This window comes from Acinonyx jubatus, chromosome X (genome assembly GCF_027475565.1).
Source record: "Acinonyx jubatus isolate Ajub_Pintada_27869175 chromosome X, VMU_Ajub_asm_v1.0, whole genome shotgun sequence".
NCBI classification, from domain to species: Eukaryota; Metazoa; Chordata; class Mammalia; order Carnivora; family Felidae; genus Acinonyx; species Acinonyx jubatus.
Genome location: NC_069389.1, coordinates 15,404,473 through 15,430,763, shown reverse-complemented (window position 1 = coordinate 15,430,763; position 26,291 = coordinate 15,404,473). Strand labels below are relative to the sequence as shown.

The 26,291-nt window shown below is 43.4% G+C and overlaps 1 protein-coding gene across 5 annotated transcripts in view; it reads left to right on the top strand.

Annotated features, from left to right (window-relative positions):
• The window catches only part of MAP3K15 (mitogen-activated protein kinase kinase kinase 15), a 123,013-nt gene that overhangs the window by 22,966 nt on the left and 73,756 nt on the right, over positions 1-26,291 (top strand). For 2 of the 5 annotated variants that reach the window (XM_053202134.1, XM_027054690.2), the window contains exons 3-6: positions 996-1,019; positions 17,898-18,091; positions 21,118-21,286; positions 23,297-23,403. In XM_053202134.1, coding sequence (XP_053058109.1) covers positions 996-1,019; positions 17,898-18,091; positions 21,118-21,286; positions 23,297-23,403 — 494 coding nt within the window. Of the gene's footprint in view, positions 1-79; positions 204-995; positions 1,020-5,745; positions 5,897-17,897; positions 18,092-21,117; positions 21,287-23,296; positions 23,404-26,291 lie in introns of those variants that run through there. The other 3 variants (XM_053202136.1, XM_053202135.1, XM_053202137.1) reach the window with 3 other exon arrangements.

Sequence of the window (26,291 nt, the reverse complement as noted above, 5' to 3'; positions counted from 1 at the left end):
GATATTTAGATACTGATTTTCTTTTACCGGTTTTCACTAAGGAAGTTGTGCTTGGAAATACTTAGAAATAGAAAATATGAAAGGATAGATTATTACGCTACATTTTGATGAGGAACATGAAATCAAAGTATTTTTTCCGATGCAATTCATTATTTTTCTCAACGATGCCTTAGTGGACTCCTCTGGAAAGTCTCATAACCTAGGTAAGTGTTAATTTTTAATAATATGGAAAAATACTTCCTAAAATGGCTATGGGTAGTCCGTTATATCTGACACTGGAAGAGGCAGTCTGCACTTGTCAACAGAAAACTGAAATCTCAGAATATAGAAAACCCATTTTATGGGGCAGCTGTTTTATTATGTTTTCTTTTTGCAGCACATGTTGGCCGACAGCGCATAAATGATACGGTCAAGGGCTGCACAACCATTATGCTAAGTTAACTGACTAAAATTGCTATCGCTGAATCTGAAGGTTCCTAGACAATTACAGTGATGTGTCAGAAACCCTACCAGCAACACCCCTTCTGTAGAAAGGCTGATGGAGGGGTGGGGGTGGTGGCAGCACTGATTGAGGCAAGAAGCCACTGTAGACCTGAGGACCCCACGGCACTTCCTGGGCATTCCTTGCCGTCACCGCCGTGGTTCACTGGACAGGTGAGGTGCAGGGCGCTCAGAGCCCTAGACCTGAATCTCACAGTGTTTGGACAAAAGCATTGCCGCTGCTCTGGGACATTTTCATAACTGTAAATGTTCCTCAATCATTCTAAAAGCTAGCCAATTATGATCTGTTTTCCTTAGAATATAAATTTTACAATTCTCTGAGGCTCACCCTATTTGAAGCTTTTTGCTCAGGGAAAGTGGAGGAGGTTTCAAATGATAGGTCTTGCTCTAGGGTGGGTGCTGGATGATGGGGGGCAAAGTGCTTGTAGTGCTTATGGAAATTAATGGGTTTTTTTTTTTAAAAAACTGTATTCATCTTATTTTTTTCTTTTCAGGATATGGTAACTCAGAAAAACACAGTAAGTATTATATTTTCAGATTTTTAACCTGGTAAACGTAGAAGATGCTTGCTTGAAAATCGCACAGATAGCAGGGTGATTTTTTTTTTTAAGTTTTATTTACTTTGAGATAGAGTGTGAGTGGGGGAGGGGCAGAGAGAGAGGGAGAGAGAGAATCCCAGGCAGGCTCCCCACCGTCAGCACAGAGCCCAATGTGGGCCTCAAACTTACAAACCACGAGATCATGACCTAAGCTGAAGTCAGACACTTAACTGGCTGAGCCACCCAGGTGCCCTGCAAAGTGATTTCTAATTATGCCTGTTGGTGTGTTTCTCAGGGGGATGGCTAGAACCCCCTGTCCTTCGAGCTGCCTGCTAGGTTAGGCCCCACTCCCATCTGGGGTGAAGGGCAGAAGGTAAGGTCAGGAAAACGGACTTATTACTCTTCATTGTGTACTAGGACTTTGAGGCTGGAACCATCTGGCTATCTCCTTCTGATCTGGGTTGGTCTCTTGGACACCAGCAAGATTCTTTTTATTGGAGCCATTACCTCCCATATTTCCCACCAAAGTTTCCCTAACAACAGAGAAACATGAACTTATACTTGAGGTAATACGGGGCCTAGCCCAGAGTTCCTGCAGTGACATAGTGATAACACCACGTTGGTTTGAATCGTATAATGAAATCCCCACTTTAAAGACATTCAGATAAGTTCATGTTCTTGGAAATTGTGCCAAGGTTACCCTGTGCCTTGAATGAGCCTTGAAGCACTCATCTTCCTAGACCTGTAGCACTGTGGTCTGACCAGTCGTGACCAAGACAGAGGACGTGTCCCTCATTTCTTTCCTTTGCCCTCAGCCTGCTTACACTGGTCCTTCTAGAAAGGAAGGGCCTCCTGTCTCATTTTCAATACCAGTTGAAATTCCCGAAGGGAGAAGGATAAAGGGCCAAGGAGGTAGAGCTCCCCCAGGGGTGCCCTCTATAGGGGAACAGGAACTTTGCATGACATTCCCCCCTCCACAGAAGGCCCTACCCTGCAGCTGTGGGGCTTAGACTTCTCCAGAACCCAGGCAGAGCTCCTTCTCTGTGGTGGAAGCCTTGAGTCTCCTCCTCCAAGCCAGATAATGAAGTTCTAGAAACCAAACAAGTGGTGCAGGTTATGCAGTTACCACTGGAGCTTGGATTTCATAAGCTGACCTATAAAATTAAGGCGTCAGGGTGGGTTTGAGTTCTTGGGAAAAGAAATGGGAAGACCTGTCACTTCATTTTGTCCCATTTACATACTGCTGCTCTCCACTTATGGGGCTCTTCCTTGTACTTTCTAGATCTTGATTTCTTAAATTACCTCCGTCATGGAGATAGGGGGGATCCAGTAAAAGGAGCCTGAGCCTGAGGCTGCCAGGCACGGGTTGTAGCCCCAGCCTCGTCTCTAAGTCACTTTGGGCAGTCATCCCCGCCCCCATCCTCAGTGTCCTCATCAGGAGAATGAGAAGGTTGAACTCTTTCACTTGATTCATAGATAACTTAAAATTCTCAGAGTCTGTGGTTCCATATTTGTTGCACAAGTGAAAAGACGTAACTTGGATTTAATGCAAGGAATGTGTCAGCAACAGTTATTCCTCAAGACAGGAATCACATTAAGGCAAAGTGCAAAGAAGAAAACTTTTTCCATCCTGACTACTGGGTGTTTTGGAGCCCAGAAATATTCTTGTTCTCGAAGAGACTTAATGTCACTCTGTTACCATTCCACTGAATACCCTCCTTTCTGGTGCATGCTCTCTCCTCTGAACACCCAGGAACCCCTTCACATTCTTGGTAATTCTGATTATACCATGGCACCATTCTCCTTGTGTGTGTGTGTGTGTATGTGTGTATATATGTATATATACGCATGCGTCTGTTTGTAATGAACTTACTCTAGACGATTTGGCAACTAATCTCTCTGCTACATTTGCTATTACTTTAGAATTCAGTGCTCAGTACTGGTTGTCATGCTTCATGGGCTATGAAAATTTAGAGCATTCAGGAAAACAAAATAAAGGACCAGAGGTAGCTGGAAGAGTGGAAGATAACACCAAGAGGAAAGGTTGAAGGGAAACAAACCTTGAGAAGTATTGTTCACAGTCATTTTCAAATGTTTTCCATTTCTGGAAAGTAGGGAGACAGTTACTACTTCTACTCTGGGTGGCAGGGAAGTGTAGGGCAAACTCAAAAAAGGTTGCGGGGCGCCTGGGTGGCTCAGTCAGTTGAGCGTCTAATTCTTGATTTCGGCTCAGGTCATGATCTCACGGTTTATGGGATTGATCCCCACGTCTGACTCCGCGCTGACAGCATGGAGCCTGCTTGGGATTCTCTATCTCTCTCTCGCTCTCTCTGCACCTACCCCACTCATGTGCATGCGCTCTCTCTCTCACACACAAAATAAATAAATAAACATTTAAAAAAAAGGTTGTGATCAGCAGAATGGTCATCTCATAGCTAATAGTGATTAAACATTGAAAAAGAATGTCACGGTAAATCAGATGACTTTTAAGGAGGGTTTACTCGCTTGTCCCCTCAATATGGATTGAGTTAATGCTGCTTAGAACCAGAGGTCTGGCTTGTCTGACTGCAGAGGTTTTGGGAAAGAATCTGATGAAATTTGGGGTCTGTAATAATTGGACAGCTTTAAAAAAAAAAAAAAAAGGTACAACATAGTCCTAGGCAGTAAATCAGGAAGTCCTGTGAGGCAGGTGTACAGATTAAATGCCACACTCCGTGCCACTGAACGCTTGAAGTGATTTGTGAAGAGATGGAAACCTAGAGGCTTTGAGATCTCTGCCTTCACGGAATCATCCTATATTTCTAGGATTGTGCCTAATGGTGTATTGAACTCGACTTCATTTGGTAGAGGGCTGGTGTCTTAGGGCTCTCCAGACAAACAGAACCAATAGGAGACACAGGGAGAGGGAGTTCTTTACTATGAGCAATCACCTCGCATAGTTATGGGGGCTGAGCATTCCCGCCATCTGCCATCTGCAAGCTGGACACCCAGGAAAGCCATTGGTGTAATTAAGTCCCAAGTCATGAGGCCTTAGAATTAGGGGAGCCAGTGGTGTAAATTTTAACCCCAAGATCAGAGACGACTGTCCCATCTCAAGCAGCAAGGGAGCAAGAGGGGCAAATGCCTCTTTTTCTCAGCTTCTGTTCAAGCCCCAGTGGATTGGACGATGCCCACCCACTGTGGCAGAGTCCACTGACGCAGCTGCTAATCTCACCCGGAAACACCGTCATAACCACCCCCGGCCCTAATGTTTAATCTGGGTACCCCAGGCCAGTCGAGGTGACACAGAATTAACCATCACAGGTAGGCACACTTGCTTCCATTTCTAGGAACATTTGTTTTGCAGTGATGTGGAGGATAGGAAGCCAATTTCTAGGCTTCAGGCTGGGCCACGTCTACAGCCATTCTGGGCTCGTCTTCTCTTTGGAAACACATATCACCTTTTGTACTCAGCTCTTTTTTATACCATGCTCATGTTCTCATGTTCCAGGTTTTGTTTTTAAATGTTTACTTATTTTTGAGAGCAAGAGACAGAGCCCCAGAGTATGAGCAGGGGAGGGGCAGAGAGAGAGAGGGAGACACAGAATCCGAAGCAGGCTTCAGGCTCTGACCTGGCAGCACAGAGCCTGATACGGGGCTCGAACCTACCAGCATGACCTGAGCCGAAGTCGGACACTTAGCCAACTTAGCCACCCAGGTGCCCCTAAAATCGTTTTCTTAATTTCATTTTCAGGATGGATATTTTTTTAAAGTTTATTTATTTTAAGTAAGCTCTACACCCATCCTAGGGCTTGAACTCACGATCCTAAGATCAGCAGGGAGCGTGCTTTCGATCCTCTGTCCTCCTGGCTCTCTGCCCCTGCCCTGCTCATGGGTGTGCATGCACGCTCTCTCAAAAACTAAGTAAATATTAAAATATATATATTAAAATACTTTTTACAAAAATCTTCAACGCTCAGCACATTTTATTTCAGTATTTGAGTTAAAAATACTGTTTTTTTTTTTAAGTTTGTTTGAGAGAGTGGGCACAAGTGGGAGAGGGGCAGAGAGGGAGATTGAGAGGGAAAGAGAAAGGGAGAATCCCAAGAAGGCTCTGTGCTATCAGCACAGAGCCCAACGCGGGGCTCAAACTCACAAACCCTGAGATCTTTACCTGAGCTGAAGTTGGACACTTAAACGATGGAGCCATCCAGGTGCCTCATAATTCCGTTTTTTTTTTTTTAATTTTTTTTAACGTTTATTTATTTTTGAGACAGAGAGAGACAGAGCATGAACGGGGGAGGGTCAGAGAGAGAGGGAGACACAGAATCTGAAACAGGCTCCAGGCTCTGAGCGGTCAGCACAGAGCCCGACGCGGGTCTCGAACTCACATACTGCAAGATCGTGACCTGAGCCGAAGTCGGACACTCAACCGACTGAGCCACCCAGGCGCCCCAATTCCGGTTTTTTAAATGAACTTTGATTTTAATTTCAGTGTAGTTAACAGGGTTGTGTATATTAGTTTCAGGTGTACAATATAGTGATGCCGCAGTTCTGTTCATTGCCCGGTGCTCATCATAGTAAGCATACTCTTACTCCCCTTCCCCTTTTTTGCCCATCCCTCTATGTAATTCAGCTTTTGATCCAAGTTCCAGAAAAATTACTTTTCTCTATTATTTTCATCTTTAAGCTGTTTCCTACTGCTTCACAGATACCAAAGAGAGCCATTTTCAGCATTTTACCACTTCAGAAAACCTGTTGATGTGATGAAAGATCAAGGTTGAGCCTTTATGGGAACAAGAGTGGAAATGCTAGCCAACCCCGAGAGAATACTTTATCTATTAAACCTTGGAACTTCCTGGTAGTTTTTTACTCAGGTACATAGTCCACAGGTATTCTTGAACTGTTTTAATTTTCCTTTGCAAAAAATAATCATACCTTCAAAGCCATGGTGTATTTTGCAGGTTGATTTCCCCCTGGAAGTGGACTCTGAGACTGAATTGAGTGTGCAGGAGATTTATTCAGGCGTGCCCTTGGGGTCAAGGCTGAGGAAGCGGAGGGAAGGAAGCAGGACCAGGCAGAGAGAGATGAGGCTGGGAGGCAGGCTCAGCGATAGCCTTGGCTGATCCCGTGGGGGGCTCTAGAGCTGGAAAGGCCTTTCTGATTCGGGGTGAGATGGCCAGGCCTTTACATGCCTGTATCCAGCCCTCCCTGGAAGGTGTGTGACCTTGGGTGAGGTACTGTCTGCGCCAAGGCAGTTTGGGATGGCAGGAGCTAACAGCAGGAGCCACACATCCTACCTTGACGGTCGGGGGTGGTGTCTGTGTGCCTGAGTGTCCACCACATTATAATCATTTTATTGGAGAAATTTGCAAATCCTGTATGCCCCACGACGAAGGATTGTATCTCTAAGGCTGAGAGGCACAGAAATCATTTTCTTCCATTGAATTGTGGGTAATTACCTGGAAGCTATACATATCATAGCCTCGCCAGAAGGAAACACGAGGCCATAAACCTGCCCTGTCCCCTAGGAAAATTACCAGGAGAGGATGGGATATTCCACTCAGTACTTATAGAAGGAATTGTTAAAAGTGCACTAGACCATATTTTCATTTGTCATGTCCTAAAGGCAGAGTTCACAGTTGGTTTTTAAAAATGAAAGTTAAATTTCTAAGCTAGGATCATGTTATTAAAAAAGCACCTTATTAAAAGACTAATCTGGTTCTTGACCTCAGGACTAGGTGGGTTTTTTTTTCTGCAAAGCCAATGAAATTTAAGAGAAACTCATTGTTCCCATTGAAATAGTTATCTCTATAATCCCAGTAAATTGGAAATTCTTTGAGAAACAGACATTGGCAATATTGGGTACATTTTCTACAATATTGGAAGTCTTTTTCTTGGCTTACAAGCAAATTTAGTACTCAAGTTCAGCGTAACAGAATTCTCTTGGTCTTTCCCTCTTGCGTTCCTCACTTTTCAGTTTGCCATGACTTGGGATCCAAAATTATCAAAGATGATATAGATTGCTTAGGCACACTTTGGTAAAAGGACAATCAAATTTCGTTTCTCCTTTAGATATCCTCTGGGTTTTCTGAGTTCAGATCAGAATTTTTACCACTTTTATTAGTGAAGAACCAATTTCCAACAAGAAGGCTATGTCTCCCAGTAAATGGAGAGGCAGAATTTTATTTTGCACATGGAATATGATTTACGTGAAAACCTGTGTCCTTTGAATATTTGTCTCATATAGCTATTTTTTAGTATTTCTACCTCATCTTTTTTTTTTTTTTTTAGTTATTTTGAGAGAGAGAATGAAAGTGGGGGAAGGGGCAGAGAGAGAGAGAAAGAGAGAGGGAGAGAGAATCCCCAGCAGGTTCCACACTTTCAATGTGGAGGCCAAAGAGGGGCTCGAACTAATGAACTGCGAGATTATGACCTGAGCTGGTCGGACGCTTAACCAACTGAGACACCCAGGCGCCCCTGGTATTTCTACCTCATCTTAAATTCTCTTTTCTCTAGTCTTGATGCCTTTTGTTTTTTCCCTATGTGTTTGTGGCCTTGTGATCTCTTTCAAATTGGAGTATTCTGGAAGTGCAAACCACAAAGCTTTTGTCTGTTCCTCTCGAATGTCACAGGAGTGATGTCCCATTTCACAGGGCCAGTGTTAGAACCAAAACAGCAATACGTAATTCTGCCTACCAACTGAATAAGTCTTTGGTGTCTGAAGATACCCATTTATTTGTTTTAAATTGTGATACAATTCATATACCATACAGTTCATTTACCCATCTGTTTGTGGTAGGTATTTTGTGTAACATGGCTTGCTTTATTAAGGGTATTTCAAAATTAAGCCACAATGGCGGTTACTGACAAGAATCCTGAGGAGGAAGGGGAAGGACCTGAGGTCGTCTGGCTCTGTGGTCCTCTGTGGTCCTCTGTGGGCCAGTTGGTTAACCTTTCTGGGTCTCGGTTTCCTCCTGTATAAAATGAGATGATCAATCAGGTGGTTACTGAAATTCCTGCCAGATCTGAAATAATTCTAGGATTTTATGATAGCCATTATTTGTTTGAACAAAGCAGATGAGCAATTGCAGTAGTTCACTTGACACTGCATGGCCTGTTTCCAGCAGTGAGATCTGCAGTTACCTTTTAAGTGTCACAATAGCCTGATGATTCAGTTGAAATTGTTATTGGGCTTCTGTCTATTATTAGTTCTTATCCTGACCAAATAGAGAAAAGTAGCAATACGGAATGCTGTTTGCATCGATCTTCAACAACAACAAAAACACCTGCATTCCCCTGATGTGCATGTGTGGGATTTTGAAAATTCTTCTGTAACTGACTAGACAAAGAATTGTATCTATTAGGCTTAACACCTTGTAATCATTTTAAAAATTTTTTTTTATAACGTTTATTTATTTTTGAGACAGGGAGAGACAGAGTATGAACTGGGGAGGGTCAGAGAGAGGGAGACACAGAATCTGAAACAGGCTCCAGGCTCTGAGCTGTCCACACAGAGCCCGACGCGGGGCTTGAACTCACGGACCGCGAGATCGTGACCTGAGCCGAAGTCGGCCGCTTAACCGACTGAGCCACCCAGGTGCCCCTCATTTTTTTTTTTTTTTTTGAGCAGCCCCTGACTTGGATTCTCTTTCTTAATAAATGGACTTTTTAATGCATGCTCATGTTAAATAACTTTTGAAAAATTACTGTCCCGTATTTGTTCATCTGCTTTGTAAATCTTCTTGGGAACACTTTTGCATGCTTTTCTAGTTTTCGTTTTCATGAAGGATTTGCAACCCTTTTGCGTTACAAGATTCAGGCTCCAAAGTAACTATGTTCTGCCAGCATTCAAGATAGGCCTTCTTCCCTGAGTGCTCAGAAATCATTTTTATCTTGGATAGTGTTAAACCACCTTCCATCTGCCTTAGATTTCCCCCCCTCTCCTGACTGGGTCATTTATTGACTGATTAAACGTTTGTATTGTGATAAAAAAAAATGTTCTTTAGGACTTTGAGCTTGGAAGTCTCATTAGGAAGTCTGTTGGGATGAGATTTTACACATTTATTTGCTCCAAAGAATTAATTGATAAAACTTGTGCTGTTAATGACCAATTTTGCCACCTGCTGCTAGCCATAAATAGAAATAAGTGCTGGTGTAGTGAGGCCCCTTCCCTTGGGTTTCTGTCCTGGTGGCCTTGAACCCTTCGCCTTCTTGCATAGAGTAGCTACACAGGAGCCAGCTGAGGGGAAAGTCCTGAGTGTCCTTGGTTGGTGGCCATTATTGAAACCCTTAGACCGTGAGGTGAAGAACACAGCATGCTCTGCTCTCCTGAGCTGTCCTAGAGAATCCAGACCGCTGTTTGTGGGTGGGAATCGCGCTGTTACCCATAAATGTCTTCATATGTGAAGCCCACTGGAGAAACACTTGTGTTTTAGGGCTGCAGGTAGGATGTTCTATGTGAAACATCTGCTGGGGAGTCCGGAGCAGATACTCTTAGGTTTTGGAGGGCCTTGGGACCCCGTTGTCAATCTGGAGGAACCTATGGACGCCTTCTCAGAACATACCTTAAAATGCTTAAGTAAATACAAAGAATTATAAAGGAGGCAAATTATACTGAAACCTAGCTACTAAAATATTTTTTAAAGTTGCATATTATAATCTGTGTGCTTCTTTATTAATGTCTCAAATAATAAGATCAAACAGCAGGTCTCAAAAGTATCATAAGTTTGGACTGGTAATGGGTATAAAGGTTATTTTGAGATCTCTGCAGGAAGTGTAACGTGATAGGAAAAATTCTGTGATTTCTATTAGTGACAAAGTCCCGGGTCCCGCGAAAACTAAGATGTGTTACCTCTGTTCCTAACTGAAGGCAGCTTTACAACTCATTTAAAGGTAAATGGTGACAAAGATGTAATTTTCTTCTCATTCAAGTTCATAGACTCCCAAGGATTAATAGACTCCAGGTTCACAACTCCTGGGCTGGTCTAGAACTGTTGAACACGGCTGATATTTACTGTATGCCCACTATGTGCCATGACCATATTTAGTCCCCTGTCACCTAATGAAGTTGACAGTACGATTGTCCCCATTTTAAAGATGAGAACACTCAGATTCGGACAGAGAAGTACATTGTCCGGGGTCATTCATCTAGTATGGAATGGACCTGGGATTCAATCCTTGGCCATCCCAGTTCTCCACCATCTTGCTATGCTTGAGCAGAGATGCTATGATACTTCCTATTACAGTATTAATAAGGTATTTCTTTCTCACCTGACTTAGCAAATGTTGGGGGGAATCCATCCCACTACCCAGCTCTGCTGAGATGATGAAAAGGAAATGCCTCTGCTCCGTCCTCTTTGACAGCAGCACATACCAAGAACCTTAAACTTCCTCTAGTCATTACATTCTTGGGAAAAGACAACAGTGTGAAGATGCAAAAGTGTTCATCACTGTGTACAGTAAGAAAATTTTCAGAACGAAGTTAAACAGTAGAATGGTTAAGTACACGGTAAATATTTACCATGTGGAGTATTAGGGAGGCACTAAAAACGACATTCGAGTACGGAAGTGTTGAATCACTATATTGTACACCTGAAACTAATATAACACTGTATGTTAACTACCTGGAATTAAAATTAAAACTTAAAAAATAAAATTGGTGACTGGTAAAGGAAAAAAGTATGGCATTTGAGACTATATAATCAAACTTTTATAATGAGAGCTTTTTTAAAAGCACCTGTTCTTTAACCTAGTGATGGTACAGGACAGTCTGTTCATGGTGATGAATCTGTACATGGCAGTAGTTCTAGAAATCTCCACTGCTAAGGTAGGGACTAGAAACTTTCAGAGGACACATTCCTCCACTCCCAAATGTCACGGTGTCTGAGGCCAGTAGCTTTTACTCTGCTCTCTGACCCCACTTACTATATGAGAATCTTCCTTTGGGAGGTATTTGAAGAGTTTTTGGAAGGGTTTACATGTTAATGTGCCTAGCATACTGGTTCTAATGCCCCTTTATTGTAGGAAACTAAGCTGCCTTTGTTGAATGTGTTTTACTAAGCTGGATTCTTGAGATGTTTCCATTTATAAATGTAACAATTACAAATATACAAGCTTGGTTTGCTATTGGACATGTGTTATGCTAATCAGTGTTTTTCTTTTTAATTTCTGCTCTCCCCACCAACAAAAATCTGAATGTGCTCCATCATTTGAAGATGTTTGAGCCCATTCTTCTTCCTTAGAACAAAAGTACTGCACTCAAAAGCCCGTGCTTTCACTTGGAAGTTTATGAATCGCTTTTGTAAATGTAGCCACTAGTCCCAATTGCTTTCTGTAAAATTTCTTCAACTTTTCTACACTTCACGAGAGATTTTCTCAAAGGGAGTATTTTTACTTTGCCAGGGCTCCAGATTCCCGTTGTCTGCGCAGTCCTGTTCAGTCAGCTCACTCAGTTGCCAGACGTCACGTATCCCCTCTCTTTCTCCTCATTTTTCTCTGTGGCTGAACATTTGCCCAAAGGATCAGATCCCCGCCTGGCTGTGGGCAGGTCTTTCTTGATGAGCCTGCGCCTCTCTTGCTCTGCCCACTTGAGCCATAACCTGGAACAGCACGTAGCGTTTATTTGCCGAGGTCCTATTTTTTTCACACCTCATTATTGAGGACTTGAGTAGGATGGGGACAGAGTTTACTTTTGTGCTATTTGGGAGCAACGGGCTTGCTGAAGAAAGACTATGAATAAGATTTCAGCGAAGTGTTTGTTTTAGAAATGGCGTTAAGACCTGTCATACTTGTATCCAAATAAGTGGGATTCTGGCACCTTCAGTTACAGGTCTGTTATGGATACTCCGGGTTATGTAGTTATAAAGTTGGTAAATATTTTTGTGATAATTATTATTCTGTATAATGATTTTTAAATAAGCTGAGAGAAGGAAAAAAGAAATGTATATATTTATAGAGTTACATTAACCTTTTTGTTGACCATTTCTGGTAACTTTTTGTTGGTTTCTGTGGATTCCAGTTAACACATGGTGCAATTTCCTCATGCCTGTGTGCCTTGTGTTATTTCCACCTGCGTCTTTTACACTGTTACTGTCAAATAAATCCCGTTTCTGTATGTTACATACAGATTAGATGATTATATATGTCATTTTATGCAGTTTTCTTTTTATTGTTAGAGTGAGTGGGAGACAGGGGCAGAGGGGGAGAGTGCGAATCCCAAGCAGGCTCTGTGCTCAACATGGAGCCCGATGCCGGGCTGTATTGCATGACCGTGAGATCATGATCTGAGCTGAAACCAAGAGTTGGACACTCAACTGACTGAGCCTCCCAGGTGTGCCAATGTGATTGTCTCTTAATTAAGAAAGAAGAAATTGTCAATCATATCATCTTTTTTTAAAATAAATTCCAAACACCTCACATTGGCATGGCAAAGAAAGTCTTCTTTTAAAGTTTATTTATTTCTTTTGGTGGGGGACCAGAGAGAGACAGAGAATCCCAAGCAGGCTCCTCAATGTCAGCGCAGAGCTGGACACAGGGCTCAATCCCACGAACTGTGAGATCATGACCTGAGCTGAAACCAAGAGTCAGGCGCTTAACCAACTGAGCCTTCTAGGCGTCGTCCCCAGTCATATCATCTGTTATCATTAACTGTTTACCTTTCCTGGCATGCTCTGTTTTTACCAAGTGAATTAGCATTAGTGTCTGGTGTCACTCACTTTCAGCCTGAAGAACTTCCTTTAGTAGTTTTTGTAAGGTGGTTCTTCTAGGAACAGATTATCTCAGTTGTTGTTGATCTGAAAATATCTTCATTTTCCCTTGATTCTGAAAATCTAGTTTTGCTAGATAGAAGGTTCTGGCTGACTTACTTTTTCTTTCACCCCTTTGAATATGTCCTCCTCCTGCCTTATGGCTTCCTTATTTCCAGTGGAAAGTCAGATGTTGATTTCAGCGGAGTTTCGTGTGCGTGACAAGATCCTCTTACCTTTCAAGATTTTCTTTTTGTCTTTGAAAATGTTAGCCGTGATATATCTGGGTATGGATCTCTGAGTATCTACCGTGAAGTTCATTCAATTTCTTGGATATGAAATTGAACAATTCATTTAATCACATCTGTGAAGTTTTCAGAAATTATTTCTTTGGATATTTTTCTGCTCCTTTCTCTGCTCTCCTTCCAGGACCCCTGTAATGTGCCATGTATGTTGGTTCACTGGGTGATGTCCCACATTTTTGTGAGGCTCTGTTGATTTCTCTTCATTCTTTTTTCTCTCTGTTCCTCAGACGGCATCATCTGTTGATCTGTCTGCAAGTTTGCTGATCCTTTCTTGCCCTCACATTTCCTGTTGGGCCCCTTCAGTGAATTTTTAATTTTGGTCCTTGTACTTTTGAACTCCAGAAATTCCATTTGCTGGTTTGTTTTTTGTTTTTGTTTGTTTGTAATTTCTGTCTCTTCACTGACATCTTCTATTAGATGAGACATTGTCATCATACCTTTCTTTCATTCTTTTCAGCTTGGTTTCTTTAGTTCTTAGAATACCTTTATAATATCTGCTTTCAAGTCTTTGTCTCCTAAATCCAGTATCTGGGCCTTTGCAAAGGCAGCTACTATTGCCGGCTGTGTTTCCTGTGTATGGATCACACTGTCCTGTTTGTTGGCATGTTTTGTTTCTTTTTTGTTGAAAACTGGATATTTCAGATAATGCATTATAGCAACTCTGGATACTCATTTCTTTCCGGCTGTCTCTGGTGCTTATTTTTGTTGTTTGTCGGTTGGTTTGTTTGTTTAGTGACTTGAATAGACTAGTTCAGCGAAGTCTCTTTGCTCCACAACGTGCAGCCTGCAGTGTGACTCTTTGGAGGGTACAGCCTCGGTCATGTACACAGCTACTCTGACCTTGCCACCCCCAGCCAGGGGTGACTGTGATTATACCTGGGCTCTCCTTGACTGTATCTCTCCCTGATTTCCTTAAGTTCTTCTTGTATTGAGAATACACCTTAATTATTAGCTGACTACTGTGTTTTTTTTTAATTTTTAATTTACATCCAAGTTAGCATATAGTGCTATAGTGATTTCAGGAGTAGATGCCAGTGATTGATTCCCTATGTGTAATACCCAGTGCTCATCCCAACAAGTGTCTTCCTTAATGCCCCTTACCCATTTAGCCCATCCCCCCACCCACAACCCCTCCAGCAACCCTCAGTTTGTTCTCTGTATTTGTCTCTTATGTTTTGTCCCTCTCCTTGTTTTTATATTCTTTTTGCTTCCCTCCCCTTACGTTCATCTGTTTTCTTATCTTAAAGTCCTCATATGAGTGAAGTCATATGATATTTGTCTTCTCTGACTGGTAGTTTCGCTTTGCATAATACCCTCTAGTTCCATCCATGTAGTTGCAAATGGCAAGATTTCATTCTTTTGATTGCCGAGTAATACTCTGATTACTGTGTTTTTGATGAGGCCCAAGACACCAGTGTTCCATAGTCTGATATAATTAAAGTTGGGTACCTTTGCGGGGGTGGTTAAGGCCTGTCTCCAACGTTTACTCTGACCTCATGAAGGTTCTTCTTAGCTCTCTCTTCCCTGTTTGTCTGTGTTAAACTAGCTGGTCTGCCTTTCACCTATTGCTGTCCTGGAACTACCAACTTCCTCTTAATTTCCTGCCACAAAAATCTCCATTGTTTTTGATAGTGCTCTTAAGTTTGCACTTGCCCATGCTGTGTTCTGCATCCTGGCAGTCCACTTCTGGGTTGCTGCGGGCCTCTCCCTTCCTACAGCACGCCTCTAGTCCTAGGCAGAGCCTGTGCCCCACTGCTCCAGAGCTGGGCGGTGGGGGGTAGTGGCCTACCTCTCTCAGAACGCTCCCCTGCTTTCCAGGGGGATACCGAGCAAGGGTGGCAGCGCCTGAACTTCCCACCTTGCCTTTCCTGACGTGGAACCTTTGTTCTATGTGATCTGGGACAAAGACGATCAGAGCCCAGTTTTCTTGGTGAAATAGGCCAAGCCAAGAAGATCAGGGGCTGCCACCCTTGCTCGGTACCCCACGCTAAAGCAGGGGAGCGTTCTGAGAGAGGCAGGCTCCTCCCCCTGCCCTGGTCCTCTTTCTTGCAGTTGCCCAGCATAGAGCTTCTCCAGCACAGGGCCAGGGTGGATGAGAATGCTGGCGGCCTGGCCTTCCCAAGGAGAAACTGTCAGAGTAGAGGTTGTGGGGTGAGAGGGAGCCCCGTCTACTTGGCTGTACCCACTCAGGGCAGCATTTCTGTCACACTGGGCTGGAGGACAGGGGAGAAGCGGGTCATAGCTCAAATGCTAGAGTCTCGCTGTTCTTACCAAGATTAGTTGATTTTCTTGAATAAATGTCTCTCCGTTGGTATATGCTCTTCACACAATTCATAAAGACTTAAAATTTTTTTTTAAATTTTTTTATCGGCTAGGGCTGTTTTTCTGAGGAGATAATCTGAGAAGGTTCTCACCGCCCCCTGCCCCCTTCCCGTCTAGCTCTTTTTGGGGGAAAAAAAAACCCAACTCTGCTTCCTCACAGATATTTTACCTTCTAGACCTCACTGATCCATATAGCCCTCTTCTCCCTCTGTCTGAAATCGGAAGGCTTTTTACCACAAACTCAGCTACTTTGTGGAAGAACCAGTTTACGCTTCTGACTGAATAAATGGCTTTTAGCTTACCTCAACAACATGGCATTTTGTTAGAGATGAGGGAGAAATCAGTCTAACCCACCACATCCTGACTTTGCTGGTCAATACCAATCTCTCTCTGAGAATTTGAAGATCTTAACTGGGGTCTTTGTTCTCCTGGTGCAGGCACTTCCCAATGATTGCTGGGAAGTAGCTGGCAGTCTTCTCCCTGTTCCCCAGTTACCACCCACAACCCTGGATTCTTGCCATCTCTGTTTATAACGCACTGGTGTCTGCATTTTGAGTGGTTGAACCCCACTATTTGGTGCCCACAGGGACAGTCTTCAGCTATTGTTCTGCAGCAGGGTAAGCATTCTCAGAAAATCTTATTTTCAGGAATAATGGGATATCAAGGAGCTTAACGTACAACGTGGCTGGCCTGCCACCTGCTTTTGCGTCACCTGTCAGCTCAGAAGGGTTTTTCCACTTTTAAGTGTTTGGAAGATGTCACAAGGTGAGGAGTATTCCAGGACATGTGAGAATATGAAATTCAGATTTGTGCCCACAAATAAAGTTTTATTGGGACATAGTTATGTTCGTTTCTATGCCGTCTACAGTTGCTTTCATGCCACAGAGGTGAGGAGCTGCAGCAGAAACTGGCCCACAGAATCAAAAACCCTTACCATCTGGCCTTTGACAGAACAGGTTCGCTGACCCAGTCTAAGATGTGTTTGAACGAAGCAGCGCTAGTAACTTTTTCTTAACAAAATAATTCAGGGCCTAGAAACATGACTGAGTAGGACTTATAGATGCCCTCTACAAGGTACGAAGGAGAGAGAGAGTCTCAGGACAAGGAGTTAGAGTTTGAGTTCAGGTGGAAATAAGAAATCCACCTGTTCTTGTGTAAGCAAATCTTACTCAAAAGGAAGACTTAAAAATATGAGTCATGTAGGTATTTGAAATCAGTTCCCCAATGTGGTAGGTTTTCCCACAGCTTCTGTTTGATCTGAGATGGTAGTGTTCTGACCATTTTTTTTTCTGTATTTAATGAATTTCTTTTCTCATTTAGAAAAAGCTATATTGCTTATTTGGTTTCCTGTTTTTGGAGAAAGTGTGCTTCCCAAGGTTATATGTGTATTATTCTAAAATGTTTGAAAAATTCCATTAGTCTAGTTTTAAAAATTGAGGAAAAATCAGATGAATTATTTCTGGCATCATATACATTCTTTAAAACTAAGTGAAGAGATAGGAATTAAGAAGTTTGGAATTTTAAGCTAGTTGCTTTTTTTTAATTTTAAATTTATTTATGTTTTTATTTTTGAGAGAGGGAGTGTGAATGGTGAAGGGGCAGAGAGAGAGAGACAGACAGACAGACAGACAGACAGAATCTGAAGCAGGGTCCAGGCTCTGAGCTGTCAGCACAGGGCCTGATGTTTGGCTTGAACTCATGAACCGTGAGATCATTGACCTGAGCGAAAGTCAGACGCTTAACCGACTGAGCCATTCAGGTGCCCCAAGCTAGTTGCTTTTTATGACCGTGTAGACAAAAGATTGACTGACAGAAGAAGGTCGTGTAAGAATGTATTTTAGTCTCAAATGTGCTAAAAAATTGAGCATTATCTAATGCTTTTCAGAGGTAGTGTTTATGCTTTACAATGGATCATGATTCATAGTCAAATTGTAATTATTTCTTAGAAAAAAAGATACTGTTTTACCTGAGTAGTATTGGACAATATAAAACTTTTTAACATCCTTTTCCAAAATAGCTCTAAGACTAGTCATAGTTGATACCTGCTTCCTGCAAGACAATTTTTACTCAACAAAGTTTAGAATAGTTCAGCTGTGGTTAAATTATCAAGTAATGGGGCTTTTGCGTCTATGCTGAAAAAAAGAGTATCTGCCTTTACATTGCAGTTCTTGGTCATCAGTGGGTCCCAAGCTCACTCTGATTTGGGGGGCCCGTAGTGAAATGATGTAGTGTCCAAGACTTGAAACCCTAAAAGCTCTGCCAGTGAAGTTCAGAGCTGTCCACAGATCAGTCCAGCCTCTGAAACCAAATTTTTGTGTTGAAGCTTGTGGAATTGAGTGGTTTCCAGTTTTGTGCCTGATAGACGCATCGTCCTTTTGCACACACAGTTAATCATTCTCAGGTACTTTCTCCTTCCCTGCCCTACCAGGTTCCACCTGCCTGAATCCACGGCTTTGCTTCTGCATCAGTTACTTTGTGAAACGTGTTTTGTTTCTTTTTTCCAGGCATCCAGTGGAAATTATTACTTCATCCCGTACATCGTGACACCATGTGCTGATTATTTCTGCTGCGAGAGTGATGCCCAGAGGCGTGCCTCGGAATACATGCAGCCCAACTGGGACACCATCCTGGGCCCGCTGTGCGTGCCCCTGGTGGACAGGTTTATCAGCCTCCTCAAGGACATCCACGTGACCTCATGGTAATGCCCATTCACCGTCCTCAACCCTGGGAGCTTTGCCAAACATTGCCCTTCACGTTCATGGAGGCAATAGACCCTTAGGAGATCATAATGCCCAGAGAATGGGGAACCCTAGCTAATCCTTTCTAAGTTCTTCTGGAAGCCTTTATTCTTCTTGCTACCTCACTAAGTTGGGCCACTGGGGTGTAGCCAGAAGAGAGTAGAACTGGAGGTAGGAGGTGAGGGTCGAGCCTGTATCTGTCGCCAACTCCCCATGTGACTTTGATAAGTCTCTGTAGCCATTTTCTCATCTAGAAAATAAGGAAGTTAAGTCACTGTTTTTTTCCTGCTCTTTCAACCCTAAGATTCCTTGTTTTAAGATCATTTCTGAACATGATTTCACTCCCCCCTACCCCATGCAGTTGTTGGGGTTGTTAAAATGGCTCAGCAAGGTCATTCAGGTCATAAATTCTTGTGCTATAAAGTCAGATCTGTTGAGTCAAGCCACAGCCATCCTGATGTCAGGATGTCTTGGGATGTGTTCTTTGTAGGCTTATGTCAGAGAAGGTATGGAATACTCATTCAGAGGTGAGCAGGTTTGGGTCTGAATCCTGGCTCAGACGATTCTGCGCTTTGCAGCCTTGTAAATGGCAGCTCACCTGTCTGAGCGTCCATGCTCAGGGAACCACGCCTTAGCATGTTCTCACTCCAGAAGTGGGAGGCCACAAATTATCCACTAAACCAAAGCATCTAGTGATTTTGCTTGCAGCCAGTTTAAAGGATTTACTCCTGTAAGTTCGGTCACAAGAAGGATTTGTCCTTGCAAAACAAATGAAAATCCAAAGCCCTGGCAGAATTGACTTACACTGAAATGGAAAGGACCACACATCCTGCTGTGGCTCAGGTGGCAGCTCCCCAAACTGTGACATGTGACTGTTGTGGCAGTGGCGTGAGGTACACGCTTGCTCACGGTCTGTTCTCTTCTTCTATCCTATCATCTCTTATTTGGACGCAGAGTTCCTTGTGTACGCTTTAATGGGAAAATGAGACTGGAAACCCAGATCTGTGTGACCAAATGCCAACGCAGACAGCAAATGGGGTCCCTTTGTGGCACATTCCTGCAGAGCCTGACTCGATCACCCCTTGCTGCTCAGTGAACATTTTAGTGACGTTTAGAGAGAAAGCTCCTCAAATACCATGTGTTTAGGTCTGACAAGGAAATAGGCTGGTTTGCGTCTGCCCGACGAGCAGGGTCTCGCAAGAAGTCGACCCGAGTTTGTTTTTTATTAAGCGTGTGTATGTATCAGTAGGAAAATGCCTCTTGAGTAGTATCATTTCAGGGGACTTGAAATACCTGTTGATCACTTCCACCCCTTGATTGGTTGGTGAGAGGGTAAATGGTGCTTCTGGTATAAAACCTGTACAAGAGGGGTGGCAGATATGTCTTTAGCTCAGGTGTCAACTCCGATGGATTGGTGACGGCTGCCTTGGCCTTGTGCTGAGAAGCGGTTTGAAGCCATTGCCAGGTTCACATCGATTAGCAGCATCTTCCCTCATTACCACGGGCAGAAATGGCTGCATGTGAATTACATAGATGGTGTCCCCAAGCCATACTCAGTTCAGTGTTTTGTTTATTTACTTACAAGGTATGACTTTTCTGAGGTTTCTTAGTTTATTGAGACTATTTTTCAGAATTAGCCTTGAAAACAAGACTAAACTCAAGTATAACTTTGTATTTGTAAGGCTAAACTAATAACACTTTAATATCATTGATGCCTTTATGGTCCACCAAATGGACAGTGGCTGTCACCCAACTTAATGACTCATTAGATTAATGACAGAATTTTAAACACTGGTAGAATCTGCTCATTGGGATGATAAGCAATAGACAAATAAGAAGAGAGAAAAAAGCAATGCACTAATTTTCTCTGGGGCATCACTTCATTCTTGAAATATTAATCGAGGTCCTATTATAAGCATTGGACTAGGCTGTGTACTCTATTCATATTTATTTGGCATAGTTTTATAATAAAAATAAGTAATATTCTTATTCTTATGTATTGTATCTCTTTCTCTCAAGACTGTTAAATTGAGCCTGCTCCTTTCTTTAATGAATGGCCTAGTTTTTCTCTGTGGTGAAATCCTCCCAGCTACCTAATGGGATGAGAGTATATTACTGCTTGGCATTGCCCAGTCTCCATGAAAACATTGCTTGGAAAGTAGGCAACCTATTTAAATCTACGGCCATTGTAAGTTGGCCTTCTGTACATCAAATTGGATCATTTTTAAAGGTTCTAAACCAAGTCCCAGGTACTAGCATTGATTCTTTGAGAGGCTGTGGTAAGGGATTCCAGTGTGGATTTGAAGTGCTTTAGATGTTTTCATACATCTCTATTATTGACTAGATCCCACTGCAAAGGAAGATTAGTTTTACATCAGAAGAGCGTTCTGGCAGTTGAAAATGACCAGGGGAGTGAAGGGCAGAGGTTGTTCATAAGCTTCCAGGCACAGCTTCTTGGATTGCTCGTGGGCACATCCAGTTTCCGGCTCCTGGCCAACCGGAAAAAGCTTTAGGATTATTAGGTGGGCGGTACCCGATAGATTGATTTGAATGACATTCTCAATGTACCGTGTTGCATGGTTTTGGGGTTATATTTGGCTCTGTGATAATGCGTTAATAGTGGGGGAAATAATGATTCAAGTAAGGTAACCTCTTGCTCTCTTTGTGTTTGAAAATCTCGGGGGAGGGCTCAGTAGCAAGCCCTATGCGTCATCCAAATACAGATGGAGGTCAACTTTGAAAATATTTTCAAGGTCATAATGAACTGAATTTCTATGTTGATGTCAAGTGGTTAGTTGCTACAGAATGGGACTAGCAAGTAGGACAGGTCTCCTCTCTCTGCTGGTGCAGGGAGGCTTAGGTCTGGGAGAGGCCCCCGTGTGTTAACCTGAGTCGTGGCTGCGAGAACCTAGTTTGAGCTGCTGAAGGAAGCGGAGTCCCAGATGCATGTAGACGCGACTGGGGGTTTTCGTATTTCCCTCTCTAGTGCTTATTACAAAGAAGCCTTGTTAAACGACATCCGGAGAGCCCGAGAGAAATACCAGGGTGATGAACTGGCGAAGGAGCTGGCTCGGATCAAGCTCCGCATGGACAACACCGAGGTTCTGACCCCAGACATCATCATTAATTTACTGCTATCCTACCGCGACATCCAGGTATGAGTACCTTTAATGGAGGCTAGCACATAGGGGGTTCTTCTTTGGCATAAGGAATTAATTCCTCATATGAAGTACTCTTACACCAGGTGTATGGTTAGGTATCTGTTTTATAGACTAAGTAGGTATATGGCTAGGTCATAGGTCACCTAGCATATCTGTTGTGGTCGTAACATTGGAGGTTTTGTGTGATCAGATGGCCACTCCAGCAGAATCTCATACACAGTACTGCTTAATAAAAGGAACTTAGAATTTCACAGTTTAGATGCACTTTATGCTAGGCACTGTTTCAAACTCTTGGCAAATACTCATTAATTTGATTCTCTTCACAAGTTTACGGGATGTATAGTCTGATTATCTCCATTTTACCAATGAGGAAATATGAGGCAGAGAGAAGTTAAGTCCAAGGGTCACACGGCAGTTGGCAAAGTCACGATTTATACTGAGGCAGCTGGCTCCATTGTCCTTGCTCTTAACTCCTCCACTATGCTTCTTTAGGCCTTTGTTGCTTCTTTCTTTGTTTCCCACCACCCATTAATGACAGAGCAGGAGTAGCAGAGGCACATCCAGGACCCAGGGAATGCAGACACTTATTCTAGAACAAGCATCAGAGACTTGTGGAGAGTCCTTGAGAAAGAGTTTATGGGATGCGGTACCATGAAAGAAATGGTTTCCTCCCTCCAAGTTAAATGCTTTTGAGCCATTTGTAAGGATGTCTTGACTTCCTTCCCTTTGGGGGAACACACGATAGTGGGCCTTCCCTGCAGAACTCTACAAAGGCATATTGGAGGTTGTGGACCACAGGTCTTTAAATCTAAATGAGCGAGGCATCCCTTGACGACCCAAAGGAAGAAGGGTCAACCACTAAGGCACACCTGCCTGGCGACAAACAGGCGCATCTAATTGACTTTAACAGCAGATGCTGTTAGGAATTTTGACAATGATTAGATCATGGCCTAGGGGACAAGAGAATGGGAATGACCTTTTTGAATCTTTCTTCCATCTGAGCTGCTGGCTTCCTTCTGTCCTCGCCGTCACATATCTTTTTATAACCTTCCGTGGGTAGGACTCTCAGGCTCAAAGGTAAGTCAGAAGCTTACCCCAAGAGGGATACACTGTCTCCTTCTCTCGAGCAGTGGCCTCAAGGTGCAGAGGCACACGACAGGCATGGGATTTCAGTGGGAAGTCCTCTTCAGCTAACTGTGGCTGATTGTCAGCAAGTTGGCCAGTAACCGGGATTCAAAGCCTGGCTGGAAGGGTAGCAGATGGCATTGCTCAGAGGGGACCCAGCTGAGACAAACACAGTAGCAATTTTTCCCTGGGTAATTATGCAGTTTAGAGCTATGGTTTTCAACGAGGGGACATGTGACAGTGTCTGGAGACATGTTTGGCTTTCACAACTTGGAGGCTAGGGGGAGGTGCTACTGACATCTTATGGGTCGAGGCCACGGGTGCTGCATAACATCCCAGAATGCACAGGACAGCCCCCACAGCAAAGAATGATCCAGCCCCAAAATGTCGATGGTGCCAAGGTTGAGAAACCCTGGTTTAGATGAATTCACTTAGTTCTGGCAAAATAGGAAGGACCTGGCATGTTTCCTCTCTTAACACAGCAAGTGACCGTAAGATTTTGTGTATGTTTTTATCTCGCTCATCTTCACCCACAGCTGTGCTCTTAGTGTTAACTCGCCTGCCCTCAAAGCGTGGTAGCTATTTTCGGGCTGCTGGACTCATTTGCTTGCTTTTGTTGCCTTTACACTTCTTTCCCTTGATCTTTTTGTGGCCTCTGGTAGCAGGGATTTTTTGTCTGTCTTCTCTCTCATCCATTTTGGGTTTAAAAACAATGTTATTTCTGTTCTCTTACGGGCTGTAAGTAACTTCACTAAATGCTGTGTGTAGGGAAAAGCTTGTATTTAAATGCTGAGGCAGTCATGTTTATAACTGTTCAGAAAAATCTGTGAAGAGCTGTGTGTTTCGTCTCCTTCTCACCGTGGGACCTCTTGCCAACAGGACTATGATGCTATGGTGAAGCTAGTAGAAACACTAAAAATGCTGCCTACGTGTGACTTGGCCGATCAGCATAATATTAAATTCCATTATGCATTTGCACTGAACAGGTAAGTGTAACAATGTATGTATAGAATTTTGAAATCTGCCTCCTCTTCTGTTCTTTTTTTTTTTTATGTTGGTTTATCTTTGAGAGGGGGCGGGGAGACAGAGAGAATCCTAAGCAGGCTCCGTGCTGTCAGCACAGAGCCTGATGCAGGGCTCGAACCCACGAGCCGTGAGATCATGACCTGAGCTGTATCAAGAGTGAGACGCTTAACTGAGCCACCTAGGCACCCCCAGTCCTTCTTTCATTCACCTCTCACTGAGTCTGAGCCAGATCATTTGCTAAATGCCAAGGTTATGAAAATGGGCAAGGCATATGGTCTTGGTCTTCGGGGATTTGGTCTTTGGAGCATATGTTCCAGCTGTGAGGCCAGACATGTAAATAAAGCCCTAAGAGCTCAGAGTAATAAATGCCTTAATGAAGGTTTGCCCAAAATGCTGTGGAAGCATACCAGAGGGATGAAGTTATTCTCCTTAGAGGTTTTTCTGTTTCTTTTGGAGAGAGAGCACAAGCGAGGCAGCAGGGGGTTGGGTGCGGCAGAGTGGGGGGCAGGGAGAGAGACAGAGAGAGAATTTGTCCAGTAGGCTTCATGCCCAGCGTGGAGCCCAGCATGAAGCTTGATCTTATGACCATGAGATCATGACTTGAACTGAAATCAAGAGTTGGATGCTTAACCGACTGAGCCACCAGGCGCCCCTCTGCTTGGAGGTTTTTAAGAAGCTTCCCTGGGGTCTTTGGGGCTGGGTTTGGAATTCATAGTAGGAATAACCTTACGGGCAGGAGAGAGTGTGGGATGGGGATGGTGAAAAGGCCGTTCTGCTTGGCCAGAACAGAAATCGGAGCTTAGTGTTCTTCATGTGCAGGGTGCCCTCAGGGAGCATCCAGGGTGACTATAACATGGGACGCACGGGAAGCAAGCACATGCCATGAGGCTAAGTGTGGAGGGTGGGACTATGTCTTCAAAGGACCTTGTACACCTGAATAAGGAGTTGATAGTATCTTGTAGATGGTGAGGGACTAGTTGAAGCAACAGGATGACGTTGTATGATAGGAAAAGTAGGTGCTGTCTTCATTTACTAGTATGATCTGAACTTCGGAATATAAATTACTGAGCTAGATAGTCTGCGAGACTTGGAAACTCCTGCCTGGAGACCACGAGCCTCAAAAGCTTGTGTGCTGGGGAGTATTAGTTCAGATGCTGTAACAAAGACACCTCAAATAAAATGATTGAAGTAAGATCAAAATTTCTCTTTCACATGGTAGTCCAGTGGTGAGTGGGCCAGACTAGTGGCATAGCACGCTCCAGGAATTGTTCAGGGACCTGGTTTCAGGCCATTTTGTAGCTCTTAAATCTGCACAAGTGTTGTCTTCTTCTAGTTGAAGACAGGTCGCTGCTACCCTGTTTTCCCAGCCTATGCAAAGGGGGAAACAGTGCAGACTCAGGACAGCCTCCTTTAAAAGCAAGTAGAATTTGCACATGACACTTCTACTCACATTCCACTGTTGAGGGCATAGTCACATGAGTCCATCTAGCCGTAAGGGCAGTTGGGAAATGTAGTCTCTACCTGGTCGACCATGTGCTCATTCAAACTTGGCTACTGTGGGTTTGGAGGATGAATTATAAGTTTGCCATTTCAACCCTCCAAAATCCTAGATGCCTAAATGTCTTAATCCTGCAGTCTCCCTTCTTCTGTGGGTAAGATACAGGAAGGAGAGCAGCATTAGGTGAATATGGTGAGAGCCATGCCCAGATATACTTACTGCGGGACCTGCCTCCTGCCGGGGCCAGAAATTGGTCATATTGAATTATAAAGCAGAAAACTCTGGGAGGGTGTTCAGACTCAGCCTGAGAGCCAAAGAGTTTTGGCACCTCCTCATCAACCTTCCATGGCCAACATCTTCCACGGGGAATGAATAAAGTGAGTATAGGAGGTGACCTGGGTTAGAGGACTCCTGTGTCCAGTTTCTCGGTCTTGGCTTGGTTTCAGCAGCTGGATTAGGCTACACATTGTGGGTTTGCCCTGGCAGCATCTGCAGGACAGCAGATGTGTTCAGAAGCCCATGGCTTCAGGAGTCTTAGAACCCACGTGACATCATGTCTCTCTCTTATGTTGAAGTAAAATGTACATGCAGTGAAACGCATAGATCTTAAGTGTACAGTTGGATGAATTTTGATAAATGGACATAGACTGTACACAACACCCTTATCAAAATATAAAACATTTCCATCCCCTCAGAAAGTTCCTTTGTGCTCCTTTGCAGGCAGTTCCCACCCCTTCATATGCAACCGCTGTTGTAACATCTGTCAGCCTAGATCAATTTTTCATGTCCTTGAACTTCGTATAAATGGAATGACACAGTGTGTATTTCCGTTGTGTCTGTTTCCTTCACTTGGCATCATGTTTGTGAGATTCATCCGTGCTGTTGGATGTATTCTTAGTTCGTTGATTCTTGTTGCTGGAGAATAATCCGTTGTGTGGATATACCACAATTGATTTATCTGTTTTATTGCTGATAAACCTTTAGGTTGTTTTTACTTTGTGGTGCTAAGAACAGTGCTGCTATGAATATTCTTGTGCATGATTTTTGTACATATATGGCACATTTCTGCTGGATATATAGCACATGTGTATGTCCTGCTGGAGTAGATAATGGCAAACAGTGATAGGATTTTTATTCCTTTTGGAGGGAAGATTTCATGATCTCTGTGACAAATGTGCCTCCTCTCTCCCCGCTACTCTTTTTTTTAAAGTTTATTTTGATGGGGGGAGGGACAGAGAAAGAGCAAGGGAGAGAGAGAATCCTGACCAGGCTCTGTGCTGTCAGCACAGAGCCCGATCTCACAAACTGTGAGATCAAGCCGAGATCAAGAATTGGACACTTAACCTACCG